The sequence below is a fragment of the Schistocerca gregaria genome, chromosome 2 (genome assembly GCF_023897955.1).
Source record: "Schistocerca gregaria isolate iqSchGreg1 chromosome 2, iqSchGreg1.2, whole genome shotgun sequence".
In the NCBI taxonomy this organism is placed as follows: Eukaryota; Metazoa; Arthropoda; class Insecta; order Orthoptera; family Acrididae; genus Schistocerca; species Schistocerca gregaria.
Window position 1 is genome coordinate 380,005,080 of NC_064921.1, and position 26,622 is coordinate 380,031,701.

Genomic DNA, 26,622 nt, shown 5'->3' on the forward strand with positions numbered 1-26,622 from the left:
TACGGAATCCAAACTGACCTTCCCCGAGGTCGGCTTTTACCAGTTTTTCCATGCTTCTGTAAAGAATTCACGTTAGTATTTTGCAGCTGCGACATTAAACTGATAGTTGGATAATTTTCACATCTGTCGACACCTGCTTTCTTTGGGATTGGAATTATTATTTTCTTCTATAAGTCTGAGGGTATTTCGCCTGTCTCATACATCTTGCTCATCAGATGGTAGAGTTTTGTCAGGACTGGCTCTCCAAAGGCTGTCAGTAGTTCTAATGGAATGTTGTCTACTCCTGGGGCGTTGTTTTGACTCAGGTCTTTCAGTGCTCTGTTGAACTCTTCACGCAGTATCGTATCTCCCCTTTCATCCTCATCTACATCCTCTTCCACTTCCAAAATATTGTCCTGAAGTACATACCCTCTATATACTCCTTCCACCTTTCTGCTTTCCCTTCTTTGCTTAGAACTGGGTTTCCATCTGAGCTCTTGATATTCATACAAGTTGTTCTCTTTTCTCCAAAGGTCTCTTTAATTTTCCTGTAGGCAGTATCTATCTTGCCCCTAGTGAGATAAGCCTCTACATCCTTACATTTGTCCTCTAGCCATCCCTGCTTAGCCATTTTGCACTTCCTGTCGATCTCATTTTTTAGACGTTTGTATTCCTTTTTGCCTGCTTGATTTACTGCATTTTTATATTTTCTCCTTTCATCAATTAAATTCAATATTTCTTCTGTCACCAAAGGATTTATACTAGCCCTCGTCTTTTTACCTACTTGATCCTCTGCTGCCTTCACTACTTCATCCCTGAAAGCTACCCATTCTTCTTCTACTGTATTCCGCCCCCCCCCCCCCCCCCATTTTTGTCAATTGTTCCCTTATGCTCTCCCTGAAACTCTGTACAAACTCTGGTTCTTTCAGTTTATCCTGGTCCCATCTCCTTAAACTCCCACCTTTTTGCAGTTTCTTCAGTGTTAATCTACAGGTCATAACCAATAGATCGTGGTCAGACTCCACATCTGCCCCTGGAAATGTCTTACAATTTAAAACCTGGTTCCTAAATCTCTGTCTTACCATTATATAATCTACTTGAAACCTTTCAGTATCTCCAGGCTTCTTCAATGTATTCAATCTTCTCTTATGATTCTTGAACCAAGTGTTAGCTATGATTCAGTTGTGCTCTGTGCAAAATTCTACCAGGCGGCTTCCTCTTTCATTTCTTTCCCCCAATACATATTCACCTACTATGTTTCCTTCTCTCCCTTTTCCTACTCTCGAATTCCAATCACCCATAACTATTGAATTTGTGTTTCCCTTCAGTACCTGAATAATTTCTTTTATCTCATCATACATTTCTTCAATTTCTTCGTCATCTGCAGAGCTAGTTGGCATATGAACTTTTAGTACTGTAGTAGGCATGGGCTTCGTATCTATCTTTGCCACAATAATGGGGTCACTATGCTGTTTGTAGTAGCTTACCCGCATTCCTGTTTTCCTATTCATTATTAAACCTACTCCTGCATTGCCCCTATTTGATTGTGTTACAATATTGTGAAATGAACATCCTTGAACTCATAGCCTGTTTATACAAGTATTTAACAATGAAGGGCTAACTGATTTCCGTGACACTCAGTTCAAGATTAAATGGTCACATTATTATGGCACAGCAGGTCTCCTCACTGACACCATCACTATCTTTTTATGTTTCATTAATTCTTTTGTTTATAAATTTCCTAATCATCATTCTGTAAACCATGTACTGACTTGTTACATACGAAGTAGCTGTGAACTGCATGGTTCTGCAAAACTTGATACATAAACAAGCAAAATAAATAATTTCTGTTACTGAAGATATAACAACAACATCAGGAGCATAATGAGCTCTTCAAACAGTGAGAGCTTAACACCACATGTCTGGCAGGCTCCCCTGGATTTTAAGTCAGCAAGATGAATGGGCAATGTAATGTAAAAGACTCAACCAAATTATCCAGAAGTATCAGGTAAATGACAGCCACTTCATCATTATCACAAGTACGCTAGCAATTGCAAAAAAAAAAATGTTTTCTTGAAGACAGTACATCATTAGACTAAAGGACAAAGGTTTCTCAGTGTTTGGAGCAATGGGTCTATGTTGAAGTTTCAAACCATATGAGGAAAGATTCCTACAGGCACTGAGTAGCTGATTTGCAAGTCAACCAGAAGGTGGTATATTGTACAGCTACCATGATTAGAAGAATTATTACACAAATGTTACTTGATGACTTACTGGCAGTAACACAAGAAGCCACTTACAACAGATGGTCAAATTACTAGTTCAAATTAAAAACCCATATCAATATAACCTAATGCTGTATTTGCCTCAGAAGATTTTAAAATTAAGGAAAGAATTCTGCAAAAATTGCTTTAACACAAACAAAAGATGACTGGTAATTTCTGTATTAATAGCTTGTCGGCAACCAATGTATCCTAGAAAGAACAGCGAGCACATAAATGTGCAAAGATCAATGGTAGTCAATATGTCAGGGCATGCATTCTATCCAAAACCCACATGATGTAAACCTGTTTATTACATTATATGTCCAAAGCTACAGAATTAAGGTTCAAGTAAATAGCAAAGTGGCAGTAACCCACATCTATCTAAAGACTTACACCACATTATACCACTTGTGTCTAAGGCCACAATGCACATCCCTGATGTCTTATGGCACACTTGACCTCCACTTGAAAGGAATGTCCAGTATATAAGTGGAACAGATATTACATAATGTATTCAGAATAGTTGCATTCAAAGTTTTTAGGTTGTCTATGTGCAATGGAAGAAGTGTGCTACCAGAAACTATTCTACACAACACAATTTGGACATTCCACATCAAAATTATTCTGAATTGTTTACCATATTGTGTACACTGTACATAACATCAAGAGTCAATAGGCTATTTTGATGGGCATGTTAGATAAATCAAATGGATATTCTCACATTTGCGCAGATTTCCAAAAGTATGATCAATGCACAGTATAAAATGGATACAAACACCATACCTTGAACTGAGGAATTAATTCCAAACCTGTCAGGACAACATTATTTGAAAAGGAGAATTAGAGGTATACAAATGCTGCCTTGGAAGAGGAAGGAGTGAAAGTGGTACTTAGTTACTAAGAAGTCATTCAGATTGTATCAGTGCCTCAGACATCTAACTCTGAAAATATTTTAAATCTATCTCAAATTGATTACAGGACATATTCAACCATGCATGAACTAACTGCATTATGCTAGTCATGGGGTCTTCGAAACAACCACACAACCTTCTTGCCATTTGATCTGAAGCGTTATGAGCAAACCTCTTATAACAGATGTTTACCACCCTATAAAACTCATTGTAGATTTATAAGTAAATAATTAGATTAGATGGGTAGATCACATAACTAATGAGGAGGTATTGAATAGAATTGGAGAGAAGAGAAATTTGTGGCAGAAGTTGACCAGAAAAAGCGATTAGTTGGTAGGACATATCCTGAGGCATCAAGTGATCACCAGTTTAGTATTGGAGGGCAGTGCGGAGAGTAAAAATTGTAGAGGGAGACCAAGAGATGAATACACTAAACAGATTCAGAAGGATGTAGGTTGCAGTAGGTATTGGGAGATGAAGCTTGCACAGGCTAAAGTAGCATGGAGATCTGCATCAAACCAGTCTCTGGACTGAAGACGACTACGAGGACGACGACAACTACATAATAAATTGAGCAGTATTATTGATTACTATTCCCAAGGAGTACATACTGGCATCTATTTCAGAGTTATGTTGGTTTGATCACTTTGCTATTCACTCAAAGGATTAACCATTGCAGCCTGGCCCAAGGCATGTCATGACAAATTGAACAGTGGCTTCATAGAGGAGCACTAGTACTTAGCAACTATCATTATCAACTCTTATATTGACCAATATTTCATCGCTATAGCGTTGCACACATTCAACATTCCTGTTACCCCTGAATCTGGAGGGAGACTGACAGGAATAAGGACTCAGTGTTTGAAGTGGACACAATAAGCATATACACACTCCAAGGGTTCCCAGCAGATGCAGCCAGAATCTCTCAAAATAGATTCTGAAGCAGCTCTGCAAGCAGATTACACAATCTGGACAAGATCTAAATATGACAGTAACATCACCACCAACATATACGTTTTTAAACCTAAATATCAGTTAGTATTAAACAGAAGTGCCATTATTCATTCACTGTTGCATATTCTGAACAAAGTAACTGACTCACTGCTGCCCACAGAGATTGTGTAACATCTTAGACTACTGAACCTTTTCAAGAAAGGTAATTTTTTGAACAGCTGCAGTGATTAGTGGCACTGGCTGATGTTATTTTACTTATGCTTGACACCTTAATACATCTTCATATGACCATATAAAATGCCGAAAATGCTTAGACAGTAGCAAATGCTTACCTCTGTGTCCAGGAGTAAACATCCTGTGCTTTTAACATTTGGTGAGTGAAGATGTAAATGTAATTTTCAGTACACTATCTCTTCTGATAATTGAACTGTGATTTACTGATGATATTATTAAACATATAAATAACTCGACAAGCTTATTAAATCTTGAATATCCGCCAGAAATGCATGCAACTGACCATATTGCAGCTATTTTATAGTTTTGATCAAAATAACAAATCATAGCATTGGCCTCAATTTTCATTCCCAAACAAATCTGTGTTCATGAATTACCTGTTTCAGTTCTGGAAGTTTTTCTCCTGGCTTGTCCTCTGCAGCAATAGTCTTCGCACAAGCACGGCCAAACACGACCAAATCCAAAAGTGAATTTGCCCCTAATCGGTTGGCACCATGAACTGAAGAGCAGGAAGCTTCTCCACAGGAGTACAGTCCAGGTATAATCTTGTCTCCATCACCCCTTCAGATGGAAACAGAAGTCATTAAAATGCACTTGTGGCATTTCACATCTAGATATATATTAACATATCACATATTTATTGTCCAAAAGAATTTAATCTTATATAAAAACAATTTCACGGCATCAAATTTATTCCAGCCTTGTACCAAGCATCTTTTCTTCCAGTAATGTACATAGATCATTAGTACAATTAATTTTAATAATGGGGAATGGCTCATTTTACATTCATATTATACATTCATTTGTAAAAATGGCTACATGCTGATCATATACAAGATCTCTTACATACAGATTACAAAAAGAGAGATTCTTAAAGAACACAATAGAAAGAGTTGTTAAAAAAAAAAAAAAAAAAAAAAAATTCAGTTTGTATTCAAAATTTTACTTTGCTGACTGTCATACATTTGATATCATTGGCGACGTCAACCAAAATTTTGGTTGCACTATTGCTGCACCTCTTTTTGTGCTCAAGACAACCTTACTGTGGAGCAAGCAAAGTAGTTTTTCTTCTCGTATTGTAATTATGTACAGCATTGTTCCTTTTGAACTGCACTGTACTGTTTACAATGAACTTATTGGGGGAATAAGTATACTGTGAAGCAGTGTTCAAAATACCTAATGCCTTCAGCAGATCTCTACAAGAGATTGTGGGGGAAGAGTACAACTTTCTGAATTCTCTCTGTCAGATATGACATTGTCCACTGGTTGCTTATACCATCAATTCCATAAAACCTCAGTGTATCTAATGGAATATTGTGATAAACACAATCAAATGCACTGGATGACACAGGAAAGTCCAACAGGTGCCATTTTGGTATCTAATGCTTTTAACATTTGGTGAGTGAAGATGTAATTTTCAGTACACTAACTCTTCTGAAATTTGATCTGTGATTTACTGATGATATTACTTTTGCTCAGTTGGGATACTGTTCTAGAGCACATCACCTTCTCAAAAATTTTGGAAAATGAAGTCAATAGCAGAAAGGGTCTGTAGTTATTGGTGTCTCTCGTACCACTTCCCTTATAGTGATTTTTAACAATGGTTTATTTCAGTACATCTGTGAAAATGATGTATTACATATTTCAGAACATTATGACAGCACTTTTTGGATGGGAACAGGTCTTTAGTACTGTGTTGGAAATGCCATCAAATCAAGATGAGCTTTAAGAGAATCTAGTATTTCCTTAATTTCAAAAGAAGTTGGTGAAATGTTCAAAAGGCAATTTTGTTTTTTTTCCCTTGAACATCTGGTTCCTATATTCTCTACTACATTCAAGAAATAATTATTAATGTTTCTGCTGCCTGTCACTGATCATTTATAGCTTTTCCATTTAATTAAGTAGTGATGTTATCCTGTTCTGAGGCCTGTTGTACTGTTTCTTATTTTACTACACTCCATACAGATGTAGGTCTCTCTCAGCAGTTTTGATTTCTAACATGCTGTACATATTCCTTGATTTTTTTAATAAATTTTCTGACACGGGGAGAGTGCGCAATGGGGCTCATCGATTTTGCCCAAACTGGTATGTGCCCCTTCCAGGTTCCTGGAATATCTCACCTCAGTGGGCCATAGGAAAAGAGCAAATGCTCTATTAAGATTTTTGAGTACAGTATGAGGGATTTTTTGAGCAACAAGGATAAAGTAAGTGGGGTAGCAAACAACAATTTGCCGGCTTGGTTTCAATTCTTGACACCACCATAATTTTTTTCTCAATTCCTCGCAATTGCATAGCCCATTGCTGTGAAGTTCTCATTATCACTTGTTCACAACAGCCTTGTGCATCTTGAAATTTTTCCAATATTTCAGAGTTGATGAGTGCAATTTGGTGTGTATGTGGCTATTTAGTTGATCAATGAGTGGTACATAATATAACTCCTGAGGTCGTCTATCTTGTGAATTAATTATGATTCGGACCTTCTAACCAGTTCCAAATAACTACGCATCAGTTGTTCTTAGCGGACTTCTTTTCCTTTGCAGTGCCTTTAGTGTTACAGGCTGAAAGGGAGCTGCAATCCTCCTCAAATCTATGTATTGACCAAGAAAATTTCTTCTTTTAATGGCAATATATTAAAGCTTCTTTAAACATTGACAGATAAGTCCCATCAAATATGTATAGCACAATCTATTACAATTACCTGATTGATTACAGATGTATTGCCTCATTAGATTGTACAATGTGAATACCTTTTGAAAGATCAAACATCAGAGAATGAGTAAGAATGACAGTTTAAAAAACAACTTTCATTTTGCTTCTATGATGTCACTATTGCTACTGGAATTTCCGTTTTTCTATGACCGAAACATCCCACATCATGTGGAGATGCTGAACTATTTATCCAATCGTACCTACATACCTCATATTAGCTGCACGTAACAATAGACCATTTCTCCCTGAATATGCTGTCTGACAATTATTATAAAAAATTAATAAATATTACAACCATTCGAGGAAGTGGACAAAATGATCAATAGATTACAGTGCAAATAAAGCAGCTGGGGTGGATGAAATTAATTCGGAACTCATCCAATACAGTGGAATGTCAGGTCTTAAATGGCTACACAGGATAATTGAAATGGCCTGGGAGTCGGGACAGGTTCCATCAGACTGGACAAAAGCAGTAATCACACCAATCTTTAAACATGGAAACAGAAAAGATTGTAACAACTACAGAGGTATCTCTTTAATCAGTGTTGTGGGTAAAATCTTCTCAGGTATTGTTGAAAGGAAAGTGCGAGTATTAGTTGAGGACCAATTGGATGAAAATCAGTGTAGGTTTAGGCCTCTTAGAGGTCGTCAGGACCAGATCTTTAGCTTACGGCAAATAATGGAGAAGTGTTATGAGTGGAACAGGGAATTGTATCTATGCTTTATAGATTTAAAAAAGGCATATGACCGGGTTCCTAGGAGGAAGTTATTGTCTGTTCGAGATTATGGAATAGGAGGCAAACTTTTGCAAGCAATTAAAGGTCTTTACATGGATAGTCAGGCAGCAGTTAGAGTTGACGGTAAATTGAGTTCATGGTTCAGAGTAGTTTCAGGGGTAAGACAAGGCTGCAACCTGTCTCCACTGTTGTTCATGTTATTTATGGATCATATGTTGAAAACAATAGACTGGCTGGGTGAGATTAAGATATGTGAACACAAAATAAGCAGTCTTGCATATGCGGATGACTTAGTTGTGATGGAAGATTCGATTGAAAGTTTGCAAAGCAATATTTCAGAGCTATATCAGAAATGTGAGGACTATGGTATGAAGATTAGCATCTCCAAAACGAAAGTAATGTCAGTGGGAAAAAAATATAAATGGATTGAGTGCCAAATAGGAGGAACAAAGTTGGAACAGGTGGACAGTTTCAAATACTTAGGATGCATATTCTCCCAGGAGGGCAACATAGTGAAAGAACTGGAAGTGAGGTATAGCAAAGCTAATACAGTGAGCGCTCAGCTACGATCTACTCTCTTCTGCAAGAAGAAAGTCAGTGCCAAGACTAAGTTATCTGTGCTCTGTTCAATCTTTCGACCAACTTTGTTGTATTGGAGTGAAAGCTGGGTGGATTCAGGTTACCTTATCAACAATGTTGAGGTTACAGATATGAAAGTAGCTCGGATGATTGCAGGTACTAGTAGATGGGAACAATGGCAGGAGGGTGGCAACAATGAGGAAATCAAAGAAAAACTGGGAACGAACTCTATAGATATAGCAGTCAGGATGAACAGGTTTAGATGGTGGGGTCATGTTACACGCATGGGAGAAGCAAGGTTACCCAAGAGACTCATGGGTTCAGCAGTAGAGGGTTCGGGGCAGACCAAGGAGAAGGTACTTGGATTCGGTTAAGAATGATTTTGTAGTAATAGGTTTAAAATCAGAAGAGGCACCAATGTTAGCACTGAATAGGGGATCATGGAGGAATTTTCTAAGGGGGCTATGCTCCAGACTGAATGCTGAAAGGCATAATCAGTCTTAAATGATGATGATGATACAACCATCTTTCATTGTTTAGAAGGGCTAAGAGTGTAACTCATCAGTATCCCTAAAATGATGTGTTACACCTCAAACTTTGTTATTTCCATCCTCAAAATTTCAAGATTTTTTTTCCTCTTGAAACTAGTAATCATAATTTCAATGCTGGAACTTCCATTTTGGATAAGCATCATCACAATTGATGACTTTCTTTTTATCAGTCAAGGACACCACAGTAAAAGATGAATATTTGTTAGTATTATAATCATCACTGTTCACATCTGTACTTTAAGAATTAATCTATTACAAATAAAAATGACTGCATACAATAAAAGCATGCATGAGCCAAAGGAGAGAAAGACAAAGATAATGTTTGCAATGGTGAAATTTTAAAAAAATCTTATTTAAAAGATATAGTTTCAATGTTTTCACTTCACTGGTAGAAATTTGTTCATTTTCCAATAAAATAATACGTTTCCATGGAAAATCACCACAGGCATGTGGCGAGATGCTGTTTACAACTATAGCACGTATTACAAACTACCAGGAAATGGGGACACCAAAGAGCGACTATATGGGTTTTGAAAGATCTACCAGTGTCATGTGCTCTGAACACATGACAGAACAAAGAGGAGGGGGGTGGAGGGGGGTGGAGGGGGGTGGAGGGGGGTGGAGGGGGGTGGAGGGGGGTGGAGGGGGGTGGAGGGGGGTGGAGGGGGGTGGAGGGGGGAGGAAGGGGGAGGAAGGGGGAGGAGGGAGATTATGGGAGGAAGGGGGAGGAAGGGGGAGGAGGGAGATTATATATAACCATCATAACTGTGACAGACATTTGTAATCAAAAACTGTTGGAAATGTATAAATTAAATTTAAGTAATCATAACTAATTGAATATATTAATTTCATGTATATAAACTGATTTGATAAATAAATTTAAATTTTATAATTAATAGCTTAATGTTGTGCTGAAAAAATTACAGTATCAGTTGGAATAAAACCAGATCCGGTGAATTTACAGTCAGCGTGCTAGAGCACTGCACTATGCCACTTTATCATCACTGCCGAAAAATACCTCTGTTTCCGCTTTTCCCATGCCCATTCAGAAGAGAGATTCTAAGAACTTGAAAAGGGTACCTACCTGACAGTTTGAACCGAACTGGTGAGACCCATTCTGCGCACTCTCTTTGTTAGTAATTTTTAGTAGTTCTTGTGGCGTGCCAACTGCAGGATCTTACTTGTTCTTGTCAACAGGTACATTTCCAGAATGAAATTTTCACTCTGCAGCAGTGTGTAAACTGATATGAAAGTTCCTGACAGATTAAAACTGTGTGCTGGACTAAGACTAACTCAGCACCTTTGCTTCATGGGCAAGTGCTCTACCATCTAAGGTACCTAAGCACGACTCGTGCCCATTCTCGCAGCCCTACTTCCGCCAGTACCTCGTCTCCTACCTTCCAACACCCACAGAAGCTCTCCTGCGATGCTGCAGAATTAGCAATCCTGGAAGAAAGTATATTGAGGAGATACAGCTTGCCACAGCCTGAAGATGTTTCCAGAATGAAATTTTCAAAACTGTGTACTGGGCCAAGACAACTCGGGACCTTTGCCTTTCATGGACAAGTGCTCTACCATCGCAGGAGAGCTTCTGTGAAGTTTGGAATGTAGGAGACGCGGTACTGGCAGAAGTAAAGCTGTGAGGATGGGGCGTGAGTCAAGCCTGAGTGGCTCAGATGGTAGAGTGCTTGCCCACAAAAGGCAAAGGTCTCGAGTTTGAGTCTCGGTCCGGCACACAGTTTTAATCTGCCAGGAGGTTTCAGGTATATTTCCCTTTTCCTTTCTCAAGATACTTTAATCCTTCGAGCAATGATTTGTTAGATGGTTGTTTAATGTTCTTTCTGATTAGCTTATGCAGAAAGTTATTTTTGAATAGTGATTTTTTAAGGTTCCGTAGCTCAGTCGATAAAAATGGAACCCTTACAGGATCACACTGTTGTCGGTCTGCATGTCTGTCAAGACACTTATTTCTCAGGAACAGGTACACATATTGACCTGAAATTTATGACACATTAAAGTTTATGGTCCCTTTGGGGTGTAAAACATTCAAGGATGCAAGTCAGTGCAATCAAGAGATATAGCCATTTATATCACATATTTTGGTATCTTGTCAATATAAATATCAGGCAAAAATTGTTAAAATTCCTGGGATGTATGAACTATATAGATAGTTCATAATTAAGTTTGTATGGAACCCTCAGTCCACGAGTCCTACTCACACTTATACTCTGACCCCTCCCCTCCAGAATAGATTTATTTTCAAGGCAACATGTGGTTAATTACCAATTTTGTTCTGGATCATCTCTTGTAAACATTTGTTGGCAGTCACCGATTATTCTACCTCATTTCCTATGAGGAGTACCATCAAATGTGGTCATTTTGGACACCGTGGCGAATTATGACAGTATGGCTTATTTGCTCTTTGTTACTGCATAGAAACGAAGAGTTACTTATTTTAACTTCCGTGTGCCAGTTATTTTAAGTGCAAGATTGTATTTATCGATTTCCACAACTTTTATTGTGTGTCAGTTGTTTCCCTAGGTGAATGACGAACAGTCTCTGTTAAAAATCCATGGATTATCGAAAAGTGGAAACTTTCTATTGCTGCGCCGAGCGGGAAGTTACTGTAACCGTAATTGTCAATGCGCTCAGTAGCTAACAGCATTGAGACAATTTCTGTACATTTGTCGAGTTTCTCGTGCAAGGTTATAAAATAACAACGGTTTTTGTAAAACAGTGTCCTGTGTGGGGTGATTTCGGACAATGCCAAGAACGTATAAGAGCAGGAGAGGTGCTACAGTATGGTGTAATTATGACCCGGAACGTTTAGATAAAGCTGTTCATGATATTCAGAGTGGTAAATTATCATACAGAACAGCATGTGATTTGTATGGTATACCCAAATCAATCCTACAAAATAAAGTGCAGGAAACACATCGGGAGGGGGGGGGGGGGGCGGGGGGAAAGAGGACAGCTAGTGCTAAATAAAGAAGAATAAATGTTTAAGCAAGGTATCTTGAGGGCTGCACATTGGGGATTTCTGTTCACTAAATTGGATATTAGATATTTATTTATTGGCCACCTTGATAAATCTAGCTGAAAAGGGAATAAATTTCTAATAATTTGCCAGGAGAAGAATGGGTGCATGTATTCCTCAAATGACAGAAGATCTTTCCGTTCGTTTAAGCGAAAATATTAAATGAGCTCGTGCAGAAATGAACAAAGAGATTGTTTATTTAAATTCTTTCAAAACAAAAAACTTATCTGTAAATTATAAAATTCATTGTATCATTCCATACCACTTATTCATAACAAAGAGCTGCCTTAAAATGTGTGAAAGGTTACCAAAATGAAAAAAAGGGGGGGGGGGGCGGTAACTGCCCGAATTCACCTTCTATATACAGTAACTTTGAACAGAGATTTAAGAAACACATGTATCCAAAATCACCCCAATCCATGGGGTGACTTCGGACACTTACTTTAACTGCCTCAGATAAATGTACCTACACATACACTTTCTGGTTCTGGGATATTTTATTTGTTACACATATACCCTCCAACTTTCATAACAATCAATTTAATCTAACGATATATGTGAAAGTTACAATCAAAGTAACGACAAAACCGTCCGAAACCACCCCGTTTGACGGTACCTAAACTATAATGTGCTACTTTATTTACCCTAATTAACTGTGCCTCATGATCAGAGCATTTGTTACTTTGTATACAGTTATTTTCTTGCTTTGAGGTTCATCAAAGAAAACATTATCAAACAGGGTCTTACTGTCTTTATCCACCCCTGTTTAAATATGAATTCTAAATTTTAGGACCCAAATAAGGTTTCCAGACTTTTCCCTACCAGAATCCTTTACAAAATCTACACTGCAATAATCTGAAACTATTAATTGCTCACTGCTGTCTGACAGATAGAGTGCACTACAAAATCTATCTGTTTCAACGTGTCTGAACTTTTGTTCTGTCTTCATACACGTAACAACTTCTATATACTTATTAGTCACATTATTTGCGCGTGTATTTTAAAAGATACTACTGACAATCTGTATGTGAACAGTTTGTGAGTGGTTTTCTGAAGCAACTTCCAAACAATTATCAGTCATAGCAAAAATAACACCAAACCATGGACTTTCAACCAAGATGTTGAGTGACAATACAGTAATTTTATGTCAGAATATACGGTAATGTGCAATGAGAGCAATTAAATAGCAGTGGAACTGAGTTAAAAGATTCTATTCAAGAATGTGAGATTTTTGATTCTGTAGTTTGGCTTGGATCTTCACTAGAATAATGGGGTGACGGTCATGAATATGCTATTTAAAGCCTATGTCCAATTTCAGACATTGTTTAATTGACTGATGTGAAATGGAGTGGTAGGAGATGGGACATTACTAAGGCCAATGAGAATGAAACAAAAGTGACAGCTGACAGCTGCTGTAGTATTTGCTCTGTGCTATTAGGCAGCAGAAAGATACAGGTGTCAGTCATTTTCAAGATTCTGCGAATCTCCATGAAGCCATAATTTTCTCTTACAATTGCATATCTTTTGGAAGCATACACCTTGCTGAAATCCACGTATATTTTCTGAGTGTTCCACAGAGACATGTTCTGCAGCAAATCTAATAAATTCCATGGTCACTTAAGCATGAAAGCTAATATTTAATGAGCTGGCACCAACAATATGTGATAAGGAACAGCACGAGGTAACACTTACAAAATTGGAAAGGACATAAATCATTAGCATGGGTTATGTGGAGACACGACTGAAATTGACTGGACAGATTTCAGCAATCTCAATGCTGGAAAACAACTGACAGAACGAAGAATACTGGCAGTGGGTCAGTTGTTAAGGACTGCAGATGATAGCGGGATACACTTACATTAATTAACTTGCTCCACATAGCACAAATAATCCATACAGTACACAGATGAACTTCCAGTTTTATGAGCATGAATGAGAGATCTTACTCTTGCAAAGGTTTAAGATAGCTGGACACATTTCTTGGAGGTACGACAGACAGGATTTTTTACAGAAACTCAGTACTGTCATCTTTTACTGGAAGCACTTTCACCTACCCCCCCCCCCCCCCCTCTCTCTCTCTCTGCCTGAACCTCTGACATCTGACATAATATTATGAAAGCTCGTTTGACGATTTTCACTTTATTATGTCCTATGCAACATATTCTGAGTAAACCCATAACTGTACAAAAGAAACTGAGAGCGCAGGAAAGAACTAGAGGAATGGCAGTATCAATTTAAGACTAAAGATGGCCACACATGTAACTGCAAACCTAACGAGCGCACATGTACCAGAGTTTTATACAAACATACTTGAGAGAGTGTAGGATAAATTTGTGCAAGCCTCAAGACTACACAAGCTACTTCATACTCAACTGGGTTTCAATTATGCAAACATGTGCAAACATTCAATCATGTACAAGCTTGAGCATTTCTACAAGATAGGGAGGCTTATTGCAGCTGTTCAGGTTGTATGGGAATGTGGTTGCAGTGGGGATGAAAAAATAAAATACAATCTCTCTCATCAACTCGCCGAAAATCAAAGTTATAAACTGTTCAAGTTCTATATCAGCTCAACCCCCCCCCCCCCCCCCCACATTATACAGCATGAAAAGATTTACCCGCACATTACAGAATACAGGCACTTCAATGGGCCTCCATAAAAGTGGTTGGATTTCCAAGTTTGGCTATGTTTCATCTATGGGGGCACCAATTCACATTAGTTGCAATGCACTCCGTGTTCCACAAAAGTACTCAATAGAAATCCAGGAAGGATTTTCTATGCAAAAATCACGCATGCACACACTTTGTAAAGTGTCACAAATTCAAGTTTATTTCCAATAAGAACATAGAAAATCTGGAAGTCACTGTTCATAATAAATTAATTTCAGAGATTGAGTTTCTTAAAACCTTGCAGGTGGTTGAACATATGACAATTAATTGCGCGAACTATCTTTAAAAAACCACTGAAGCTCCACAATATCTCAAATTGTGAATTCCACAATGGCTACACACTGAAACCTTCCAAGCACAGAAAGTATCACGCAGCATGAAATATAGTAAGACCATCAGATGCCGAAGAACTATGTCCAACAGTAGTAACTCCGAATAACAGTCATGCAAACTAACCACTGTTCCACTGCTTTCTTAAACTGATTAATGCAGCCCGACAGCCTCCAATGGTGTCTGAACATGTACTTCCACTACTTTGCCACTGTTCACCCCAGAAACCTCATTCAACCACCACTGAAGTCCAAACTACTGAACATGAAAATTGCTAAAATTCTTAATTTTAACCTTTCAGACACATATACATCAACTCGCACAGAAATTTTCTCAGAAATACAATGGTGTTATCGGTTTTCTTTTATCTGCTATAGTTTATTTATAAACAACTATTTCTATTGTTTTCCCCAGTTTTTGGATTTATAAGCGTAACTATTAACAAACAGTTTAAATTATACATTAAATTATTTCCTACGTATATCTCAGGTTTACAGCACTGCTGCTACTTTTAATGTTTCTCTATTTATTTAATAAGAAATGCTGTTTTAATTACACAAAATCCACCTTTCAGCCTGTCATTTATATATTTTAAATAATTTCAATCAGTCTACTATCACACTCTAATGCAGTCCTAGGATATATATATCCGTAGACACCTTGTTTGTTGCAATCGCATAACGAGTTGCTGAGATATTCACCTTTACAGTTCAGGAATTATTTATAAGATTGAACTAAGAAACTAATGTGGGTATTGAAGGCACACCTTCACATGCGTAACCATCCATTTTCTCTGCTTCGAATGAGCCTACTAGCTCTGTGACACACAAGGTTCAATATTGATTGATTTTGGGATAAGCTTTAATTCTGTACTGGACATGAAAAGTGGCCATAAGCAGCCATTGTACTGTCCAAAGGATGGGTTTTCTCGTCCACGTGGTCATCTTAGCGTCCGGTGCAAGTCCGGAAACTGATCATCTACGTGCTCCTGTCAAGCTGATTTCAGCTCTCAACATGAATATGACCCAATCTTAGCCACCACCTGTGTATCTGCAGTGGTGTGTGTAGGATTGAATAAAGTGTCTCTTCCCTTTACAATAGGCTGTTGTGTTACAGTGTGCATGCAAGGTTGCTTCTAAGTCATGCTTCAGAGTTAATTTACTAGCCGTGAATTCCTTGACATCAGCATTATTAAGTACAGATCTACTACCCAGTAGAGACATATGCAAATCTGTGCCGGACTGTGATCTGAATCAGATTTTCGCTTATTGCAAAGCAGTTGCCTGAACCACTTTTGGCTATCCATTCACACTTCCAAACTGACCCTAATTTTCACATTTCATACTTTCTACGTAATATATACCTAATATAGCTGATGTCATGGTATTCACAGTCAGAGATTCATTCTGAAAATATTTCCTACAGCTGTGGATCTTTAACACTGTCTGTTCTTTCAGACATGCACTTATGTACTTATGAGGCAGTTTCCACAGTGTATTTACTGCAATCAGTTTCAGTAGCCATCATATCAAGAGATGTGAAAATGTTTCCAGCAAATTATTTGACGTTATGCCAGAACTAATTATGCCATATTTTAGGTCCTCGCAATCTAGAGAATCATATTGAGCATAGGTTTGACCCACAATGATAAGTAAAAAGTTATGTAAAGCAAAAGCTGCTTCTGATATTTTATCATTACAGCCTACTTCCCAATTTATAGATTTGTGAGAAATCCTGAAGAGTGCTGTCAAAAATCCCAAAAACATGCTCAATAATGTAGCCTCTGCATAATTGGTAGTTGTAAAAATTTTTCTATACAATTCCAGTCACTCTGAATGGTTTTAGCATATAAATCACTAAGGAAAAGCATCGTCACCTATGAATAAGTATGACATTTTTGGGAACTGTTTGCGACTTTTGTCACTCTCAAATGTTCAATGACTTTTACAAGTCTCCTAAAAATTCTGTATTCTGAAGAGCAGCTCCATCCAATATTCTGCCATTTGTGCCAAAATCAAACAATGAATCTATAGCTTGCACTTGCTGGGACAAGTAGAACCATATGTGGGCATGTTTGTAATTTAAATACTATGAGCCACTTGCAGCTGGAGGAACTCTCTCTCTGCAGTTTTTCTATCAGTATAGTCAGCACAATATGGAAAATTTCATCTCTCTTCAAGATTATTTGCTACCTTTGAACCAGTCAGGCAAGTGCAAAGTGCATGTTGTTTGCACTCGACATTGCAGGTACAAACTGACACTTGTACAAGCATGCTTGAGCCATGCAGAAGTGTCGTCGTCTCTCTCTCTCTCTCTCTCTCTCTCTCTCTCTCTCTCTCTCTTTCTTCCCCCCCCCCCCCCCCCCCCCTCTCTCTCTCTCTCTCTCTCTCTCTCTCTCTCTCTCTCTCTCTCTCTCTCTCTGTGTGTGTGTGTGTGTGTGTGTGTGTGTGTGTGTGTGTGTGTGTGTGTGTTTTTTTGGGGGAAGGGGGGGGGGAGGGTGCTTATTTTTGTTATTTTTGCAGTTGCTCAACCTGTGTAGTACAGAAATATGGGAACTATTATTCCCATTTCGATTTTGACAATTTCTCAAAATAAATGAGAAATGTGATGTTTAAGCCTCAGATCAAAAGCTTCCTACAGCTACCCTCTCAGGGTGTATATGTGACCAAGGAAGAAAAATTTCTAGATTTTCCCTATTTCTAAGTTAAAAATACACTTTTTCTCACGTGAAAATACACTGTACCGTAGTGAAAACTTTTTTTTGCATGTTAAATGGCAATATACTTTCCCTCAGAGCTGTAAAACTCACCAGCCAATGACAGCAAACATTCAGGGCATTGGATGCGTGATTTAGTCAGCCAATAGCAACATCACTGTTAAGTAGTGCAAACAAAAAATTAATGGTTTCAATTTATATACATGCAGTATAGCTACAGCACATAATATTGGTCACCATTTCTTTTTGAGGGTGTGGTTAGGCATGATCCTAAGTGCACAGCTTAAATTGTAGAAGTTAAAAATTTCTGACAAGCATGATTCTAAATTCCGTGGGTTACCTGGCTGAATGCATGTTCCATTGAACACTTCAGCTTTTCCAGAGAGGAGCCAATTATGTGTGAAATTGTTCAAAAACTAATTTCGCACTTGTTTTGAAGGCTAATTATTCTTTTCACCTTCAATGTTACATAATTTGCAATCTATAAAAGAACTAAAATACTATGAGAAACTAATCTTTAAACTAGTCTTTTTTTAGTGGGTGTTACTCTTTAAGGTCCATCAAACACACATGTGCCAGTAAAATAGTAAGTAATGGCATAAGTGACTGGTCTTCTGGGCCTGAAAATTTTCTAAGTTGCTGTTCCTCACTGTTATGTTTTGGATGAGAGTCCAACCTGCATGATTTAAGAAATTCATCACACATTCTCACACATAACATCATTCATTTTGCATACAAGGAAAGTAACTTTGAAAGTAATGCTTCTCAAATCACAACTAACAATTTTTCTTGGGATCTCTTGGAAATGTAAACACTTGTGATGTCACGCTCATTGAAACTAAGCCCATGAGAAAGAAGCATTGTAAGCAGTTTCTTGGTGTGAAGTACTGCATAGTCTTTGGCACATTTTTCTGTTAGGATACGCCTGTGCGTCCACTATGTTTTGTTATTGTAAATCACATGTTTTCTTTGGAAGTAAAGTTTTATTTTTGTGTTATTTTCTCATTTACGTTTTATTACTGGAGTAGTTTCTGCAGTAGCAGGCTACAGTAAAATTCTTTTTTGGAATATCTGTTCTCACCATTCAAAATTACAAAAATTTAACTGAAAACAGAAACAAAAATTCCCAGATATCTCCAGATGAAAAATCCACAATTTTTTCGAGGATGTGTACACCCTGTCTACATTAATTTCTGACAGTTTACAGTGTTATGAAAAAGGCTAGACTGCTACTCACTATGAAGATTATATGCCAAGTTTTAGACAGGCATGATGAAGACAATGTTACACAGAGAGGCAGCCATCTGTTCTGTAAGCTCCTTCCGATTCACTTCCCCACTCAACATTCTTTTCCTCCTCTCTGCTCCGTGCTGTCCCTCTACCCAGCCTCCCAATGCTATGCCTGGCAGCCCTCTTCTTCCATCTACAGTACCTGTACACTCCATTAGGCAGTGCCGATTCCTCTTCCCCACCTGTAAACCACCCCCTACCCCCTTCCCTGCCCCACCCCGGACTTTTGCTCCTGTTTCAGTTGCATTCAGGCTGGAGCCGCTGGAGATAGTGGTTATGTTTATGTGAGGTATCCTTGCTGGTGTGAATGTGTGTGTATGTTTTTTTCCTTTTCTGAAGAAGGCTCTGGCTGAAAGTTTATATGTAACAGTCTTTTTGTCGTGCCTGTCTCCATGGTGTGCAGCAATCAACCCTTTTCATAATATCGTCGTCATTCCAACTTGGACTTTCCACTACTTGATATTAACTTACATTTTATTATGGTAAAATCCCATTCTTGCATTATATAACAGAAACATTCCACATGGGAAAAATATATTTAAAAAAGATGCAGTGACTTACCAAACGGGAAAGCACTGGTAGATACACAACAAAAGAAACACACACACACACACACACACACACACACACACACACACACACACACACACACACAGAGTCCACATCCGATAACATTTACCTTAAAAAAATCAAGTATACTGGTTGCAAATGAGAAATAATTATTAAGTACTAAAAAAGAATGATAGGGCACACCACACTTTTATGTTAATTAGCTAGTTCCAGTTAACACAGATAGTCAACACAACATACAAATATACTGTAGCTAACTGACCACCAATGTAAGTAATTCAGCCCTGTTAGAGATTTATAACAAGAAACGTTAATTACCTCTTGATGTATAAAAGAAACTATTACTACACTACATTCAGTTCAGTCTATTTATTACCAGTTGTTTAGGCACAAGAAATATACCTTCCACTTCTTTAATATGCAACAGTTTATCTAATCATAATCTGTGAACAGATGCGCAAACCTTCCCCCTCTCTTTGATAGGAAAGTAACTGATGAGAAAGTAAATATAGTCTCCTATAATTTATTCCTAAAGGTAGTTCATTTGCTGTTTTATAAAAGGCTAATAGAACATTTGCACAAGGTGGTATCAGTTACTGCCAGCTAGGAAGGTAATTTTAGGTGGTTTTCCAAATCAACCACGGTAACTAAGAAGCTGGTTCCCACATCCTACCTGAGATACATGATGTGCACACAATTTGGCTGTGTGATTACACTAGATGCAAACAGAAGAGGTACATGGAACCCTGTCAGAGAATGTGGGGATGGTGGCAGTAGCTTTAAAATACCTTTGAAAGTGGAAACCCCTTCAAAGTAAAAGCTCACGTTCGGTACAGTTTCTCTCTGCAAAAATTGGGGATGTACCATACCAACCCCAACCTGGCATTAGCTGGATAAACTGAACCTAAAAGGAAGGAATGAAGGAAGGACTAAAAGGAATTCATTTTAAATATTAGCATGATAAACAGTTTAAAAAACTGCAAACATTTCATATCAACTACATTTAAATATCAGTCTAAACTGGAATAACAGATAGGAAAATACTGTCATTTTGCGTATATCCCACTTTGAACAATCACAAGAATAGATGTAAGTAAATGTCAAATAACTTACCTGTTCACAATGACTTGACCTTTGTAATTTGTTGGTACACCTCCCATGTTGTAATGCACTGTGGGCAAAACAGGTATAGGTTCTCGAGTGACGTCAACGCCAGCAAATATCATGGCTGTCTCTGAAATGCCGGGCAGCCTTGTAGCAAGTTGCTCAGGTGGCAGGTGATGAAGCTGCAGCAGTACATGGTCCTTCTCTGGGCCACAACCTCTGCATCAACAAAGAAAATTAATATCTCCTACCAATTCAGTAACTCGCAGGAGTACTTGAGGACAAAGCACTGTGTATCAGTGACAAGGGAACAACTGAAAATTGAACATGCAGACTGGAGAGACTAGATCAAATGCAGAATGGCCTCTCTTATTTCTTATACATTAGTTGTTCACTTCTTGTGTTTCTTATACATCTATTGTATGACAGAATTGCCAGCTTCACTAATGGATATTTTTGATGGAAATAACAAATTCCTTAAAGGCATTGATCTAGTTGTTCAATGGTCAGGGATGCCAAAAGCACTTTATAGTATGAAAGAACTACTACATTTGTGGCAAAATTATTAAGTAAAAATTGTTAAAAGAACTTAGACAATTTGATTTAAACTGGGAAGGCAATTATAAAGGGTGTTGCCGTACCTCCCTTCTCGAATCTCCATTGTCATAGATCGACTGACAACATCACGTGATGCTAAGTCTTTAGCAACTGGTGCATAACGTTCCATGAATCGCTCTCCTTCACTGTTGATTAGGTAGCCACCTTCACCACGGCATCCCTCTGTCATGAGGCAACCAGCACCATATATTCCTGGATACAAGATAAAGCAATTAGTAAGTGCATGCACCTACTCCCATGCATGTGCCTGTGCGCGCGCGCACACGCCCACGCACCACGCACAGAGAGAGAGAGAGAGAGAGAGAGAGAGAGAGAGAGAGAATTTTGATTGACAAAAAATGGTTGCTAAACAGGATTAAATTTGTAACTTGCTTAAAAATATATGTGAAGGTTCATGAGAATTATACGAAGAATAAGTTAAAATAAATATAACCTTAAAATTTCACACTTATACTGTCACATAAAGTTTAAAAACAAATTCTGAGTCACAAACCTGTGAAGAAAATTCTCATTGCTTGTAACAACATACACAATAGGAGAGGAAAATAAAGAGTACATGCCAACACCACCTGGTACTTTTAGTAAACAATTGGTAGGAAAAAAAAAACACCACCAAACTGGGAAATGTTACAAGGGTGGTTTGAAAAGTTCTCGGAATTACCACGAGAGGTCAGCACTAGTGCAACGAGTTGTTCATGTGATATTCATTGGACTGTTGCCTGTAAACACGTCCCACATCAGTGGTCTTGGAAAAGAGCTGTGGGAGTGACACGGCTCTGTTGTTCCCATGCAGTGATGTGCAAAGATAGAAAATAAATAAGAAAATTAAAAAAAAAACTGCGTTTCAAGCAGTGATTAAGTACTTCGTAAAGAAAGGTATGAATCAAAGGACATTCATGCCAATTTGCAGAATACACAGGGACTGTTCCTTTATATTCAACTGTTGCCACATGGACAAATGAATTTAAATTACGTTGGGAGAGCTTAGATGATCTGTGCTGTGGTCATCTAAGATGTGTCACTACACCAGAAATCATTGCAAAAGTTGGTCATGGAGGATTGCTGATTGAAAGTGCAAGAAATTGCTCACACTTGCCAGATGTCATCTGAAAGGGTATACCACATTTTAACTGAAGAATTAGAAATGAAAAAATTATCTGCAAGACAGATGCCATGACTCAATGCTGGATTAAAAACGAATGCGAATGGACATTTCGGAACAATGTTGGACCCATTTCAGGAGAAAAGAACAAGATTTTTTTGCACTGGTTTGTGGCAACAGATAAGACTTGGGTGCACTACTATACCCCAAAGACAAAACAACAGTCAAAGAAGTGAAAACATGCTGATTCTCTGCCACCAAAGAAAGCAAAGACAATTTCTTTGGTGGGGAAGGTCATGGCATCAGTGTTCTGGGATGCGAAGGGGATTCTGTTTGTAGATTATCTCCCCACTGGGCAAACAATTACTGGAGAATATTATGCTAACCTTTGGGACAAAACTGCAAGAAATGATATGCGAAAAAAGACCATGTTTACCAAGGAAAAAAAATCATCTTCCATCATGACAATGCGCGCTGGCACACATGTGCAATCGCCATGGTAAAATTACACAAACTAAGGTATGAATTATTGCCACACCCGCTTTATTCACCTGACATGGCTCTATCAGGATTTAATTTCTTCCCAAAGATGAAAATGTTTCTTGATGGGCGAAGATTCACTTTAAACAAAGAACTGATGGCCAGATTTTACAACTATTTTAGGCCTGGAAGAAAGTAATTTTCAAGATGGGATCAAGGCACTGGAACATCATTGCACCAAGTGCAATAATCAACAAAGAGACTACATTGAAAAATAAAAGTGTTTCAGCGATTTAAGTGCTTTTTCCTATTCCACTCCGAAAACTTTTCGAACTACCCTTGTACACTTCATACCACAGAGCAGCCACCTGTAAAAAAAAAGAGAGAGAGAGAGAGAGAGAGAGAGAGAGAGAGAGAGAGAGAGAGAGAGAGAGAGTGTACAACTCAAGTCTTTTTCTGTGGCACACGGGAAGGTGGAGAAGGGTGTTCACTGTGGACTGGGTTGAAGATGATACAATGAATTAAAAAACAGGGAGAAGATAAAGGAAGGGTACCAGTAGAAGAGTAGTGTGTAATGTTAATTCAAATGTGTAAATTTGCTCATTCTTCTTGATGAATACTCTATTACAAACAGGAAAGTAATACCAATCACAATCAAACTGTAGTTGTAAATGACACAGAAATTCTGACGTAGCAGTCTTATCAGTTATACAGAGCATTAACTTTATTGTGAACTGAACCACAAACTAACACTCTTGACTGTATATTTTCTTCCATTAGTGACGGAATATGTAAGTGTTCACCTACATATCCTATTCATCTGCCCTTAAGGGAAGTGACAGTATAGTATCACATAGTTGCATTAGTAACTGATAGTGAATGTATTTTCAAAGGCACCTGACAATACTGTGTGTAGGCTTTCCACTTAAGAATAATTTATACTGTTTTTATACGTTAAAATAGCATGGAAATAATAAAAACTATTAAGGTGTCCCATACATATTGGTATAATATATTAACAGCAATTAATATATCTGATGATTTAAAGTTTCAAATAAGATTTGAAATATACAAAGGTGGTGAGGACAGCAAGATAACACAAACTGACGAAACTGCAGCACATTTCAGTAGGAGTGGATGAGAGAGAAAAATGACATAATAAAAGGGGATGGGAAAGGGGGATAGTAGTATGTGTCACTTGGTAGTTACTGAATGTGAAACTGACATTTGAAGTTGAGATATAACTTCAAAAAAAATTGTTTGGTATCCCTGCCAGTGGGCATCACAAAGAATGCAGATGAGCTGGCACGGGTAGCACAGTGGGACTGTGTGGAAACCTGACACAGAGTGTGCACGTGACACATAGTAAGAGCAGACTTGTTGGTGGAAGTGTTGATCTGCGAACAGCAGTAGGCTGGGTGGGGCAGTGCTTAGAGTTCGGCCACTGTGGACCTCATATAGCATGCCACGCCATGTGTTGTGCTGAGCACTTAGTTGTTAGCAGTCCACGGCAGCTGCATGCAGAGTTTTTTCCGTGCTAGTCTCTACTTGGATTTGGGCACTGCTTTCTGCATTTTGACTGACACGGTGAGTTCATTCCCCTCTTACAGAGGGCTGTTCTCTGGTTAGTAATTAACCACCATCAGTCTGTGAAGTATTCTAAAACGCTGGCAGGAACAGTTCAGTCAAAGAACAGGCAGATGCAGGCTATGAATACTGGAATTGAGACTTGTTTTGTGCCCTTTCCTCGCCAATGGTGGTGAAGAGGGTGTGGGCAGGTGCCCGCTGTTCCATTTTCTGCACCAGTTCTTGCTGCATTGCCAGGTAAGGTGTATTGTTGAACCAGTTGATGAGACTGCCTGGTTGTAGTCCAATGCCACAGGTTTATATGAAGTCGTCCAAAATTTGAAGCCCTACAATGAGCCTGAGGCACTTCCATTTTATGAGCTTTGTTGGTTGGTATGCAGTATTGTGGGTATAAAACCCATTTGGTGGCAGTGCAGTTGCAGTTTAGCCAGCACCACATGAGCTCTGGGCAGTTATATGCAGCCTGGATTGTCGATGTGCAGGACCTCTCGTGGAAGTGTCATTTTGAGTGTCCTAAATGTGCAATGTATTGTGCAGACTTGCTGATTGGAATGTTATTTTCAGTTAGCTCCTGATCGCAAGGTTCAGACGAGGTTACTGACCTTGTCCAACCCTTCTTCAGCTGAAGCTGCCCAAACCACAGAATTGAATTAACTTATGGCAGTGCCAAGGTGTGTCCTTTCTGATAATTGGCAAGTAGTTCAATTGGGTGTGCAATGGTAGACAGCCCCAGTGACTCAAGGGATATCCCCAGTGGCCTCACCTCCCATCGAGTTGCCGAGTGTTGCTGCAGTTGTCGATTCCAACATGGTGGCATTGCGTTGCTGCCCTTCCCTGACTGCCGAGATTTACAGGTTTATGGCACTCAGTGTCAATTCCTGCCAACGGTGTCATTCTCCGTCCACTCAATGGGTAAACCAATTATCCTGCACAACTGCCATTTGTTGCATGTACCCAATACACAGGGAGGCTGTGTGTTGGGTACGCCAGCAGTTAAGTCATTTGACAACTCTGATAGTAGTCGATGAGCAACGAGTCAGACATTGGATGCCCTGATGTTTTCAATGGGCTCCAGGGCTGTCTCTGATGTCCTGCACATGAAGGCCTGGCATATTTTATTGATGCTGGTAGTGGATGGGTGGCTGGTCAAATTTCAGGTAGGCATGAGAGTGACAGTCAGCCTAATTAATTTAGATACGTATAGGCTCTCTGAGTGCCTGGGATTGCAATAGCCACTCCATCAGGTTGTGTCTTATGGTAAACAGTGTATTCCCTTGCAGGAACAATTGTCCACCTCTGCGTGTCATAAGAGAGTGAAACAACAACTTACCTTGTTAGTGGTCAATTCACTGCTGGCACAAAATATCTTTGGGCTCGACACATTCTCTCTTTTTGGTTTCCAGATAATTGACGAAGTGCGTATAAGTGTCTCAATCTGTTCTGCTTCATAATTTGAACTCCTTACTGCAGTCCTACAGCCCTCTGTTTAATACCCTGGGGAGTGTAGAAAATTTTGAGGCACATTTCTCTCAAGCTGTCAGTGGTACCCAAATTATCATCCCTGCCCCATTCCCTTTACCATGAACAACAAAGTAAATGTTGACTTGCAGCTTTAGCAAATCATGGCATCCTTTCTCATACTTCAAGTTAGATGGCCACCCCTTTGGTAGTGATTCAGGAAGTCCAATGGGGCCATGCACCTTTGTGGTGATGTTGAACTGTTGGTCGATGCACAATGTGTTGAGGAGTCATATCAGATTCTACGGTGAACGGAGTTGTTGGTCCCGTTGTCACAAGAGGGGGATTATCTCTCACATTTTGTCTTGCATGATGCCTAGCTGTTGCTGTTGCTGCACGTCGTCTCTCAGATATTCTCGGTCATCAACAGCCCCTCTGAGCTTTATCAGTTTAATTTTTTGCCTTTAGAAATCTTGTCTGAGCTGGGAATTTACGAATGGTATTTGAAGTGGTTGATTCAGGACATTCCGTGTTGCATCGATCATTTTGGTAAATTCTGGGTAACGGGCCATCCTCCAGAGGAGCATTTACAAAACTTTCAGTCAGTTTTCCACAGCCTCCTGTAAAATAGCCCTTGTTGCAAGTTGGAAAAGCACAGTTTTTTCACCCCGAAGGTGCATTTTTTGGGTCATGTGCTTAGAAAAGATGGCCTCATCCCCTTGGCCAACCAAAATCAAGGCCA

The 26,622-nt window shown here is 38.8% G+C and overlaps 1 protein-coding gene across 1 annotated transcript in view; it reads right to left on the reverse strand.

The window, feature by feature from the left end:
• The window catches only part of LOC126320514 (succinate dehydrogenase [ubiquinone] flavoprotein subunit, mitochondrial), an 86,444-nt gene that overhangs the window by 12,733 nt on the left and 47,089 nt on the right, over positions 1-26,622 (reverse strand). Inside the window, exons 7-9 of the mRNA XM_049993998.1 lie at positions 21,277-21,445; positions 20,645-20,854; positions 4,720-4,903 (exon numbers count right to left, since the gene is read on the reverse strand). Of these exons, the coding sequence (XP_049849955.1) occupies positions 4,720-4,903; positions 20,645-20,854; positions 21,277-21,445 (563 nt within the window). The remainder of the gene's footprint in view (positions 1-4,719; positions 4,904-20,644; positions 20,855-21,276; positions 21,446-26,622) is intronic.